General features: G+C 41.7%; 1 protein-coding gene across 1 annotated transcript in view; it reads right to left on the bottom strand.

The window, feature by feature from the left end:
* Positions 1-13,458, bottom strand: part of enox1 (ecto-NOX disulfide-thiol exchanger 1) — a 137,252-nt gene that overhangs the window by 43,482 nt on the left and 80,312 nt on the right. The window contains exons 3-4 of the mRNA XM_005751919.2: positions 995-1,143; positions 177-314 (exon numbers count right to left, since the gene is read on the bottom strand). Coding sequence (XP_005751976.1) covers positions 177-314; positions 995-1,004 — 148 coding nt within the window. The 5' untranslated portion in view covers positions 1,005-1,143. The remainder of the gene's footprint in view (positions 1-176; positions 315-994; positions 1,144-13,458) is intronic.

Below are 13,458 nucleotides of genomic sequence, written 5' to 3'. Positions count from 1 at the left end.
TATATGATGATGGGCTGGATAAAGGGTAATAAAGATGATGATAATTGCTAGGGTGTAATCCTTTCATTGATCCTTAAGTCAAATAAAAAGTTTGCATACAACAAAAATATTCAATATAATTAACCATCGATGGTTTCCAGTGAAATAAATTTTGTAAAGTTGAGAGTAGAAGGTACCTGAAACCAGCTGCTGCCCGCTGATGCCCATGGGCATGATGCCCAGGTTGTTCATGGCCGTGGCCCAGGCTCCATGATCAGCGACAGGAACACTAATGTGGTTCTGCTCAGCACCCAGGTTGCCTACACCATCAGCTGCTGTAGCAGAGACAAGCAAAACACATTGAATGCAATACAGGATGAAACTGCATTAAATGAGAAGGTAATATTTTCTGGGAAAGGTTTTTAAAAAGTGTGGGGACGGCTCGTATTACAAAATTCGATTTTGCTTTTCAATAAGCTACCAGTGTGACTGTCTTGTACAGAAAGCGAAGTATTAAGCCAAGCTCACAAGTGTTTTATAACGAGTCTTTCAGAATCAGCCGGCACACTTTGAGTGTTAACTTAGCAAAGTTTTAGCTGCAGGAGTTCCTGAAGGCTCCTGTGATAAATTCTGCTGTAGAAAATAGATCCATTCACGATAACAAAAGGAGACTGCAGAGCACAACCGGGGACAAAATATGTCAAACAGCCGAGTATTGCTGTCACAGAAGATGAACTCAGAAATGGTCAGAGGAAGTTATTTTGATACTTTCAATCCCCTGTAACTGACAGATCAGGCATACAAATGTGGAGAAAAGGCTTCAACAAGGAGGACTGTCTTCCACGTGGATTTATGCTATCTCTGGGAAACTTTCCCAACAGAATCCTGGCAAAGTTTTTTCCCTCCTTTCTTGCAAAAAAAGGAAAAAATACACACATACACACACACACAGAAGAAAAACATGGCCTAACAAAGTTGGCCTATCTTCAGAAAGTACAGTAAATTCAATATGTACCACTGGCCATAGCAGGGGGTCTTTTCTCTCCACTCTCTGCAGTCCTGTCATCAGATCTTTCCTCCGGCTGACGGTAAGATGGAGGGATGGATTATTGGCTGGGAGAACACAGGGGCCCATCCACTCCAAGCCACAGTCACAGTCCACCTCTGGAATACAAAAAAAGGAAGTTAAGGACTTTGAAACATGGCAAAGTCCAAAGAAAATCCTTGAGACTGGAAATGAATCACTAAGCCAGAAGTTGATGCAAGAGCAGAGAAATCTTTAGGCAATTAGGAAGAAATGCTCCAATCCCAGCTGACTTTCTACCAAGAAAAGAAGCTTAAAGCACACACACACGTACACACACATATACTGACACTTAAGCAGCAGTTTCTAATCTTAGAAAACACACAGAACTGCGATATGAACTCCTCTCTCGCTGGTTAATACGCACACAGACACACACTTTATGTGTGTTGTTAGTGGGCCGGCATCTCGCTCATTAACAGTTTCCCACCCCTGCGCTGAGCCGAGCTGTCGACGCCACACGGAGAACATCAGAGGAACAAACTGACAGCGCTCGGTGACGCTGAACAAATCCCACATTTCTGTGTGACAGGCCGGTTTTTCAGCTGCATCCATACCAATTACAAGCAGGAATCATGCAAAGCAACAACAGCACCATTGTTCCTGTGTCTTGACACCCACTGTGACCGTTTCTATAATTATGCTTTTCTTATTCAGTAGAAATTTCAGTCAACCCACCACTTTGGTCCACATTGAGCTATATCAACAACTATAAGCCAGGATGCAATGAGGTTTTGTGCAGACATGATCCAAAGACGATGTGTTGCAGTTTACATTTTTCCCCTTTGCTGCATTTACTGCATAACGTATATGTATAGAATTTAAAGTTTTAGCTTTTTGTTGAAATGTTTGGGTTTTGAACGGTAAATGGATTCTTACATAGTGCTTTTCTACTCTGCTGGAGCACTCAATACACTTTATACAACTTGCGTTACTCACGTCAGCATTTTTCTATGCTTAAGCGCTTTCAATATAACATTCACTCTATGACAGAAGCATCAAAGACCAAGTTGGAGTTAGTATTTTGCCAAAGACTGGAGCAGCCAAGGATCAAACCATAAACTCTCCAATTAGCAGATGACCTGCTCTACAGCCACCCCAAGCTTACAGTACCTGATGTTCCCAGGCGGTCTCCCATCCAAATACTAAGCGGGACTGACCCTCCTTTGCTTCTGAGATCAGACGGGATGGGTGTGCTCAGGGTGGTACAGCTATAAGCTGTGTTTTTAATGTGTATCAATGCATTTTGCCTCTGCTTATGGCACTCTATTGATTCATGCAACCTAATTATTCTGCCATTTAAATAGAACACTCAAGAAAATTACATTTTGATCTCGAAGGACCAGCCAGCTATTTTCTTTACTAATTTACTATGCTATGGGTCACTGATGGCTGGAGACCCCAGTATGCACTGCCACTAAGGAAGGGAAGGTTAGCAAGCAATGCTAACTAGCCTCCACTGGTCCAATTAGTGTCACAGGGGAAGTGCGGAGCAACATTTTGGTTCTTGGTAATTTAACTCATTATTGGGGATGTCATTTTATCTGGACTAACAAAAAGAAACAGAAAGCAAATAAACTACATTTAAATTTATAAAGGGAAAGACTTTAAAACAAGTTAGCTTCTTTTCTTGTCAGTGTTAAGGTAAACCAGAGATAATTCAGATAGACCTAACCTTCAGATCTGAAAAGTCAAATAGGAAGTGCCTTAAACAACCAGGAAGTTGTTTTGAAATTATATATTTGTATGACTTCATTGTTCAATGATTAATGACATTAGAAAACAAATTTGTAAAGAGTTTAGAGTTTCAGTTGATATTTTAAAGTCTCCCTGAACACACCGTGGCATTCATTTAGTAAATTCAAGATCCATTTAGAGTAAAATAGATTCTAAAGCAGGATGCACTTTATGCCATTGCATCATCACTGACTAGTCGACTCTCAGCCAGATCAACTCCTTGCTTACGTCCATTTTCAACATATAAAGATGGCAATGGACAAAATGCCAAATGTAAGAAAACTTCCAAATGGGCTACTTCCATCTTTTATTTACATTTTGTGTTTTTGTGTACAACAGCAACCAGAGTTAGTGGCACTCCAGTGGCATATTAGATGTGCTTTAATGAGGTCTGACTCTGCTGAGGCTCATCTTTGGTGGGTTAATTAATGACCTATATGTTGGTGCTGGCATGTTTCCATCTGTCAGAACAGCAGAAAGATTTCCATTTTTTCACAGTTTTTCACATTTTACACTGAGCTGGTGTTTAAATTATTAGAGCAGCAGTCAATAGAGGGAAAAGAAGGTCCTTCTGGCTGTAATTATTACTGACACATGTGAAAAATGACCCACATGTGCTTTGGACTCATTAAGCAGGTAATGTTTAAATCACCCAACAACAAGAATGATGGTTTCTATAAATATGTTGAAAAAAAGGGTATGTGTCTTTAGAGGACTATAAAAGGTCGTCCTATCTCGAAGCTGCATTTGTCAGGAGTAGACTGTATCTTTGATGTAGGATTCAAAGTGTTTGACATGCTGAACACGTTGCCCTCACTCTCTCTCTGTCAGCCCACTCTGCTCTGCAGTAATCACCATTATTCACATCTGACACCAGGAAACCAGCTGAGCCCCGCAACACATCCTGCTTTAATTGAGACACAATCATATCGATGACTTTTCATTAATGACCGCACACTACGACGTGCGGTTTAGGGAGGCCGAAAGTTAAATTCCAAAATGTACACTTTTCTCACTGCAGTCATAAATCTTAATTATAAATGTGATGATTGGACAATATTTGCAGTTTCAGTGAAAATGTTTGCCTTTGCTGCAGGCCTCATCAGAACAGATCGGTTTTGTTTGTGTCACTGGCACAGTCTCAGCACTGAGGAGGCAGCCAATCAAATACCGCCGCACTGAAGATTTACATGTGTAGAGCATATAGGACATGTGTTTAAAGTAAATGAAGATGGATTCTCACATATCAGAGCACAAAGATGCACAGTCATTTCCAAAGAGACGAACCTTTAACCTAGACCCCGAACTGATCCCTCAAACCACATCTTAACCTTGAAAGAGCCTGATAAAGGAATGAGGACCTGAGAAAAATGTCCTCACAAAGACAGGCGAACCTAAGCACACACACATCCTGCAGGCAGAATTAGGTCCCCGGCGATACGGCGGGGGGATTGTGGATGAAGCAAAGGCTTTTGACAGGCTGAGGAGGCTGCTTCGCTGCAGCATCGCAGGAAGTTCACAAGTTTAAGAATGATTTATCTTGCATAAAAAAGGCACTTAGCACAATAGCAGTTTGGCTCCGAAGACGGCCTTGTCTCCAGCACCACCAGCAGACTGCGTCACTGTATAGCAGACTCTTGTAATGTGATACTGCACTGCTTATGCTACACAGTTAGTCACAAATTAGACTTACATGTGTTTAAATGCTGCATATTATTTATGAAGCCAACAGAAGTTACGTTTAAACGTGTCAATAAAAGTCAATAAAATTTCAAATCACACAAAAGAATAGTAACGACATCCACAAGGTTGACTGACACAACACTGTGTGTGATATTAACAATCTCCAGATCCTAATGACTTTGGTTTGCTGCTCAGCAGGTAGTTCACAATCGCTTTTATAGCTTTTTCTCTGAAAGAGATGCGATGGTAGCAGTGAAAATGAGCCAAATCAGTAAAGTTGTGGATTGGATTGGATCCAGATCTCAAGCTTACCTGAATAAAACTATTTTTTTGTTCCAGAGAGGCTTGAAAAGTGGGGATGAAGGAAAACACATTTACAGTTATGGCAAAAAGAAACTCTGTTCCTTAGCAGGTTTTAAATTATGAAAAATACAGCCTCAGATGAACAACAATATGTGACACATCAAAATTAAGCTAAAGTACAGAAGCAGTCTATGAAAAAGTATTAAGCACTCTATAAAAGCAGGGGTTTGCTGGTCTGGAGTTCAGGTTTTTTCAACACAATCGTATGTAGGAGATACAAAGCAAAGACTTAAAGAGAAAAACTTTGCTGCCAATCAGTCTGAGAAGAGTTATAAGGCTAATTCCAAACAATTTGAAGTCCATCATTTAAAGTTGTTGACAAGTGGAAGTTATATAAGACCAATCTTCCAAGCAAATTCAACCCAAGAACTACACATCAGGCTCTACAGGTCTCAGTTAGCAAGTTAAATGTTAAAGTTGTAACTTTTTAAAAAAGTTTTATACAATTAAAAAAGACTGAACAAGCATGATTTGTTTGGAAGAACAGACATGACCAAAGTGGCCAGATGTTTGGCCGTAATGCACAGCACCACGTTTGGCAAAAACCAAAGTCAGCATCTCAGCACAAACACTTCATACACATTGTCAAGCTTTAGGTTTGTTTTGCAGCTACAGGACATCTGTACCTTGCAGTCAAAAAGTCACCCATGAACTCCTCTGTATAACAAATTATTCTAAAGTCAAATGTAAGACTGTCTGTCTGACAGATACAGCTTGGCCAAACAGGACAATGATCTAAAGCTCAACAACACCCAACAAAAATATTCTAGTAGGACTATAAGAGGGTTGCGCATAAACAAATGCTTACAAACCTCAATGAACTGAATCAACACTGTTGAGAAGAGTGGGCCAAAATTCCTCTGCAATAATGTGAGAAACTGATCGAATTAGAAAACAAGCACTTCAAGCAACTTGAAGTTACTCCTTCTAAAAGTGTTTCTGCAAGCTGTTGAATGACATTGTTTACTCGGTTTTAGTACTTCCTTTTTAACACGCATGTACATGCTAACATCATCAGATATTGTCTTTGAATGAATACCATTCCAATGTAACATGGTCTTCTACAGACAGAGAGTTGCCCTATGTTTCCTATCTTCTAAAAATATACAGTTTTATAAGGCTTAGTTGTCATTGGTTATTTTACATTTAAGCCAGTGCAGTCATTGTCTGCTGAAAGCATTTTTACATTGTTGCTTTATTCAGAAAGGCATTTAATTTTTTGCAGTCTCAATGTTGACATATCAGGAGAGATTACGGCATGCATAGTTGGTTAGAGTTACAATGAAAAGGGCAGTGTTGGGAAGGTTACTTTTAAAATGTATTCCATTACAGATTACAGAATACATGCCCTAAAATGTATTGTGGCGAGCTCAGACAAGGAAGAGACGGAGGTATCGTTTGGTCTTGCTTCCCGTGAGCTAGCCAGGGAACACAGCCGTTTATTGACATCTGCAGAAGAACAGTGCCGCTAGCTAACTGCTCAGCGCGGCAACAGCACAGCAACAACAACACAAAGGGCGCCCTCTGACCCCGAAAGGACACACTGTCGCAGCCAGAGGGCGTCACCCGTCACCATGGCAACATAAACAAAACACAACTGTACAAACAGAACCCCGAACAGCCCTGACCCGCTACAGTATTCTGTAATGTATTCCGTTACGTTACTCGATGAGAGTAACGTATTCTGAATACTTTGGATTACTTAATATGTTATCATGCTTTTTACAACTACATGAATGTACTATTGCTGTGATTTATTACTGTTACTGAAGGTCCGCGGCTCCGAACCCGTAGTAAAGGGACCTCTGACTAATATGGTGGGTTCTGTGTCGGGCTCGTAGCCGAAAAACAGCTTTACTTTGTTGTCTGGGTCAACTTTGCTTGCAAGAGACAAAGAGGCGTTGAAAGGCTGCTCCAACGGAACTTATTGTTTCGGAGGAAAACGCGAACACAGTGTACAGTCGAGTCTTAATAGCTTACTTACAACTGGGCTCGTCAGGCACTCTTCTTGGCTGCAGTGGTTATTATTATATTTACATGCTTCCAGCTCCCGTTTCTGCTCGATGGCAACTTGTACTTTTCCACTCGCCTTTTTCTCCCTCCTCGCGCTCACGGGCACATCTCCATGCAGCACGGACTACACTGCCCATGAGGCTACATTCTTTAGTTTAGAGCTATGCCTGTAGCATTCTCCCTATTAGCTTAGCACAACAACAACAACAAAAAATGCGCTCTCTCACCCAGGAAACACGCAGAGAGAGAGCTCACCCTGTAACCATGGCAACCATAATGCTGCCACCTGGAACAACAGAACGTAGCTGTCAAACAAAACCGAAACAGTCCTGACCCGCCACAATATGAAACAGGAAAATACCGCCGTGTAATCCATTTATTTCAACAAAGTAATTGTATTCTAAATACCACCTTTTTAAACGGTGACTGTAACGGAATACAGTTACTCATATTTTATATTTTAAATACATAACGGCGGTACATGTATTCCGTTACTAACCAACACTGGAAAAGGGAAACAAATATATATGTATTTTACAAACAGCAGCTTATAGTGAAGACAGTGCAAGACTCAACAACACCGTCTGTTCAATAATGATGCAAACTTTACCACATGTATTGCACAAAGTTCTCAGAATACTTTAAGCAATAGTCATTGCTGCAATCTATTTGAAAAAAAACAAACAAAAAAACCCCACATGGTGATATCAGTATCTGCCAACCGACATTGCAGATGAGCTCTACCAAAACACTGATTACAGCTTCACCAGTAAAAGAATTACAACATGCAAGTTTACCTAACAATAGCTAATCATAGTAATCAAGAATGAATATTAGGAGATGTGCTGAGTCGCTGATATAAAAAGTTGAGGTGGCTTTAAAGGAGTTTCTGAGTTTGCATGAGCAAGATGGTGGCAGTGATGCAAAGACATCTGTTTGATGGAGAGCTTCTGTAAAGAAATGGCCTGTATTTGTATAGCGCTTTACTAGTCCCTAAGGACCCCAAAGCGCTTTACACAACCAGTCATCCAACCATTCACACACACATTCACACACTGGTGATGGCAAGCTACATTGTAGCCACAGCCACACTGGAGCGCACTGACAGAGGGTAGGGGTCACTTGCCCCACCCCCAGTAGGCAACGGGTGAAGTGTCTTGCCCAAGGACACAACAACCGAGACTGTCCAAGCTGACAAAGAGGCAGTCAGAGCTGCTATCATCTCCTTCTCTCTGCTTTCTCTGAGAAGCACAACACTTTAACACTAACACACAGACACACGCACACAAACAAACACAAACACACTCTTTATCCAGGTAAGAATCACATGTTTAATGGCCCACAGCAGGCAGTTACTTGAAACCTACACTGAAGCAAACACCTCCAGCCATGTACCGTCTGCAGCAACTGTCTCTTTTTTCAGCTGCTTGCTCGTTTGTCTCAACCTGCTTTGGCTAATCTGTCTAATTTTCTGTGTGCTGAATGCGAGCATGTGTCTGTTTGGAGATGTAATGTACCATCACAGCCTTGAAAACTACCTCATGTTTGATATGTTTTCTCAGGTGCCTGAAGGCTCAAGTATTCTTTTTTTCTCTCTCACCAATAAATGGATGAAGTACTTAAAGTAATCTTATTCTGTACATGCCTCTAAGCCCTAAACAGTCTATTTTAAGTTTGTTATAGCTGCAGACATCATTTTCAGTTGAACAGCTAGACTGTATATCTATTATACAGCAATATGTTTGTGCTACAGTATTCTCAAAGGGTGACTGCTAGTGAGTTAAAGCACATATGTTACAAGAAAAGATTCAGACAAAACGAGCTCTACCACTCGAGTACAGTGAATAATACCAACTAATATCAATTCAAGTCAATTACATTTCATCTGTATATCACAACGGCTATGATCTGAAGACACTTTAATGTTGCTAGCTTGCTAGCAAGTTAGCATTTAGCTAAGCAGCCTTACAGAGTTGCTGGTCACGTCTGTCATGAATATGTGAAAGAAGTTCGCACATTGAAGCTAAAATGAAGTGTAAACCAAACTTATTAACATAGAATTTGCCTTGAAAAATCTCCAAATGTTGTAATTGCTGTTACAAGTCTGTCAAAACCTTCGGCCCTCATTGCCTTTCTTCTTTTTTGCGTATCTGTCCGTCCATTGCATCCCTCTTCTGACAGTCGACAGGTCCACGCCAAACTGCTATGCATTTCTGCTCACTTTCACGCACCGTGAAATATTCACGGTTGAATGCATGTCCTGTTTATTATTCATGAGCTCACTTGATCTCAGCATCATTCACACACAGCTCCACCGTGAGCTGTGTGTGAATGATCACACATGTGCACGTTCTCATATTTGGATATTAAGGAGTGTTCAGTTTGGTGTAAAACAAAGTTAAATGTGCAAAGAACTTTGATGTGCAAAATTCCTGGAGTCACTAAAGCTATTCTTAACAGTGAGTTTCTGATTTAGAGCCAGTTAACCCTTGGTGCTTCTGGCAAAGGGAAGGAGCAGGTGTGCACATTTTTATTTTGCAGTAAAGCTTCTAAATGGTCACAGTTTTGCATATTTACTGAACATAATATAGTTCACTGGATCACTTTATGACAGAAATGTATAAAAAAGTTGATGATTTACAGGCAAACTTTACCAGATATGGATTTTTCTGAGTGGACTGTGACCGTTCCTGAATATCAAAATATGTGTGTGCAGAAGTATACGCAACATAAAGAGCACTCTGGTTTGAAAAACCCAAATTTGAATCCTTCAGTCTTTTTTTTTCAAAAAAAGATCTAGAGAGTTAAAGTGAAGCACGAATTCAAGAACTACAAAATACTAAAGAACTCCCACTCTCTGGGCTTTTATAGAGGATGATTGCAAGATAGTTCATAATAAACGACAAACTCACAGGATTCAAAATTTTGACAGAATTTAGTAACAGAATTTCTAGGACTCCACGCTCAAATGCTTCTTTTACACTCCTTTTTGTTGTGGTTTAACTTTTTGCCTTACTTTTGTTTTAGTCATCATTTAGAAACAGATGCTACTGAGTATTCTGTGTGACTGAGTACTGATTAACTGACCAATCATCATGCGCTAGTAAGAGTATATTTTAAAAATTTAGAAAGAACTTGCCTGCACAATACCCACCACTACTGCTACAAGTTTGAAGTTAACTTTAGTTCTGAAAGTTAATTTGTCCTTTCCTTTGAGGATATGATTGTTATTCCCTACACTGACGTGGTGACTGGTATTGTGTCACTCCCCGCTACTGTGTATAACTACAAATCACAGTAGCCAATCACAGTGGCTGTGGACTGCATTTCCAGGGAGGCATGCCAGGTTACAGTGTAGGGTTTTGGAAAGGTTTGTGGTTATAACGTACCTACAAAATAGTTTTAACACAGAAGTATAAATCCTTGTTAGTGTTGCCAGACGTCTGCCCCTAGTGGTGAAACCGGCATTGACTGCAGCTTTAAGGACAAAGACGATCATTCTCACAATTAGCCTACAGGAAAAGGCAAAAATAAGTAGCATCAGCAGCTGAGAAATATGTTGCTGCTCTTTAAAGTGCGACACACGTGGTCTCCAATGGTGGTCAGGATGGCCTTCTTTAAAAAAATGACCCATAAATCAGAATAAATTTCAGCTCCTTTTAGACACAAAGTGTTCCTGTGCTGCCCCTTTAAGGCAGGCATGAACATTTGAGTGTGTGTTTTTTGTACCAGCAGACTTGCCGTAGTACCTCACCAGTGAAAAACAGTCCTTTAGACAAACTGTCGTCTGTTCCACTTTTTGTTCACTTTTTCTTGCTGAGCCTGAGAGAGCACATGCCTGTAAGTAGTTGCTATCTGTTTTGTTAGCTTTCCCGCGATAGTTTTGTGTAGCAGTTTAGAGGTTTGTGTGGAAAACTTTCTTTTGTGAAGAAAAACGGCCGCGATGCTAACACGTTAGCCCGTCTATGGGATTTCCCATGTAATGTTAGCATTAAGCTAATCGCTAAATGCGTGAGCCTGATAACCAGTGAAAGGGTTTGGATAAGTTTGTGTTTATGTGTTATATACATTGTAGTGCATGGCTTAATGTTTGATGTTGTAAAGAAAATGCAATTACAGCAGAAATGTAATATTTTATTTTTGTTTCTGTACCAGTTTTACAGTGCTTCAACAGTAAACATCTAAAACGTATCCGCTGACTCCTGGATGTTTATTGTGGACCTGTTAGCTATCTGCCAAGCTAGAAACCAGCTTTACACCCTAGTGAGGGCAGAATAGTAAAAAGGCATCGTCCCAACACGGCTACCTACAGAAAAGTGGATCTGCGTGGAAACACAGTTTCTTCTGTTTCTTCTAAGCTACAATGGATAGTAACGACGACACGCTTGAGACGCGGTCAATATGCTCCAACACCTCACGTGCCAGTCAGCGCTCTTCAGCCAGTGCCATTGCAGCCAGAGCACGGGCAAAAGCAGAGGCTGCCCGTGCTCAAGCACTATTTGCACAAAAAGAGGCAGATATGTTAAAAGCACAAGCATATATTGAGGAAGAACAACAAAAAGCAGCAGCTGAGGCTGCTAGGAAGAAAGCAGAGCTGCAAGCCAGTTTGCATACCTTGAGGCTTGAGAGCGTGGCTGCAGCTGCCATTGCTGAAGCGAATGTTCTTGAAGCAGCCGTTGAAAACGAATTTGGGGAGTTAGATCGGGTTAGCCTGAAAAATGAATACGTTGAGCGTAATCCAAGTCCTGAACCTCACCAAAACTCACAGCTACCAGAACTCATGCCAACTTTGATGCACCAACTACCAGTCGACAGTGATGAGATCAGCAAATACGACTTGCCTGTTCAGAGAACATCCAAATTGAGTCAAGATGCCACTCCCTATTACCCTCGTACTCAAAGCCCCTGCAGGACAGCCCCGTTCAAGCAAGAACATTCACACAGCTTAAATCCATCCAGGGATACCTACAGACACCAGACACAGTCACATGATATGAGACCATACAGCAGTAGCTACCAACAGTCTCATACAGGTGCTGCCAGGACTGACGAGCCCACTTCATCATCGACCACAGACTTGGCCAAGTATCTAATACGGCGAGAGATGATAAGCTCTGGGCTGTTAAGGTTCGACGATCAGCCAGAAAATTATTGGGCCTGGAAGCAATCTTTCCACAGTTCTACAGAGGACTTAAAACTGACGTCAAGAGAGGAGCTTGATCTGTTATGTAAATGGCTGGGACCAAAGTCATCAGAGCATGCTAAGAGGATACGAGCAGTCCACATACACGATGCAGCGGCAGGTGTAAGTATGGTATGGCAAAGGTTGGAAGACTGCTATGGATCGCCAGAAGCAATTGAAGAAGCTCTCCTAAAGAAACTGGATGATTTTCCAAGAATCTCTAATCGAGAAAATCAAAAGCTGAGAGAGCTGGGAGACATTCTCTTGGAGCTTGAAGCCGCCAGAGCCGATGGGTTCCTACCAGGCCTCAGTTACCTGGACACATCTCGGGGCATCACTCCAATCATCCAAAAGTTGCCATACTCCCTGCATGACAAGTGGGTCTCTTTAGCATCTCGTTACAAAGAAAATCATCAAGCGTCCTACCCACCGTTCTCCTTCTTCGCAAAGTTTGTTTGTGATCAAGCCAAAATGCTCAATGATCCAAGCTTTGCCCTTCTTACAAGTGGTTGGAGGACGGGGAAGCCAGAACACCCCTTCAAATCAAACATGAAAATACCCATTTCTGTCAAAAAGACAGAAGTCTCCTCAAACTCTAAAAGCATGCAAGCCAGCCTCTCAGGGAAGAGGAGGGCCGAACCAGATGAACAATGCCCACTCCATAACAAACCACACCCCCTCAGAAACTGTCGTGGGTTTAGGAGTAAATCTTTGGATGAAAGGAAAGCTTATCTTGGAGAGAATAATATTTGCTTTAAGTGCTGTGCTTCGTTCACTCATCTAGCAGAAGACTGCCACAAAAACGTTCAGTGCAGAGAGTGCAAGAGTGAGAACCACCCTACTGCGCTACACCCAGGGCCGGCCCCCTGGATATCAGAGACTCCTGTAACCGCAAGAGAGCAAGGCGGGGAGCAAGGAGAAGAAGCTCCTCAAGCTGTCACAGCAAAATGCACAGACATTTGTGGGACTACCGTCAGAGCAAAGTCGTGCTCCAAAATCTGTCTTGTCAGAGTTTATCCAGCTGGCCAGAGGGAGAAAGCTGTTAAGGCGTACGTTGTTCTCGACGAGCAAAGCAATAAGTCTTTGGCAAGAACAGAGTTTTTTGAGCTTTTTGGAGTTACAGAGGGCGCGGCAGCATACACCTTGAAGACCTGCTCAGGAGTTATGGAAACTACAGGGCGCCGAGCTAACAATTTCATCATGGAGTCATTAGATGGTAAGACTCACATTCCACTCCCCACCTTAATCGAATGTGACATGCTTCCTGATGATAAGTCTGAAATCCCCACACCTGAGATCGCCAGACATTATCCACATTTCAAGCGGGTTGTGGATAAAATCCCGGCTATAGATCCATCAGCAAGCATCCTGATCTTGCTCGGTCGAGATGTACCACAGGCACACAAGGTTCGAGAGC

Source organism: Pundamilia nyererei, unplaced genomic scaffold (genome assembly GCF_000239375.1).
Source record: "Pundamilia nyererei isolate P.nyererei 1_Seehausen unplaced genomic scaffold, PunNye1.0 scaffold00334, whole genome shotgun sequence".
Classification (NCBI taxonomy): Eukaryota; Metazoa; Chordata; class Actinopteri; order Cichliformes; family Cichlidae; genus Pundamilia; species Pundamilia nyererei.
This window is presented reverse-complemented; position numbering and strand designations above follow the sequence as displayed.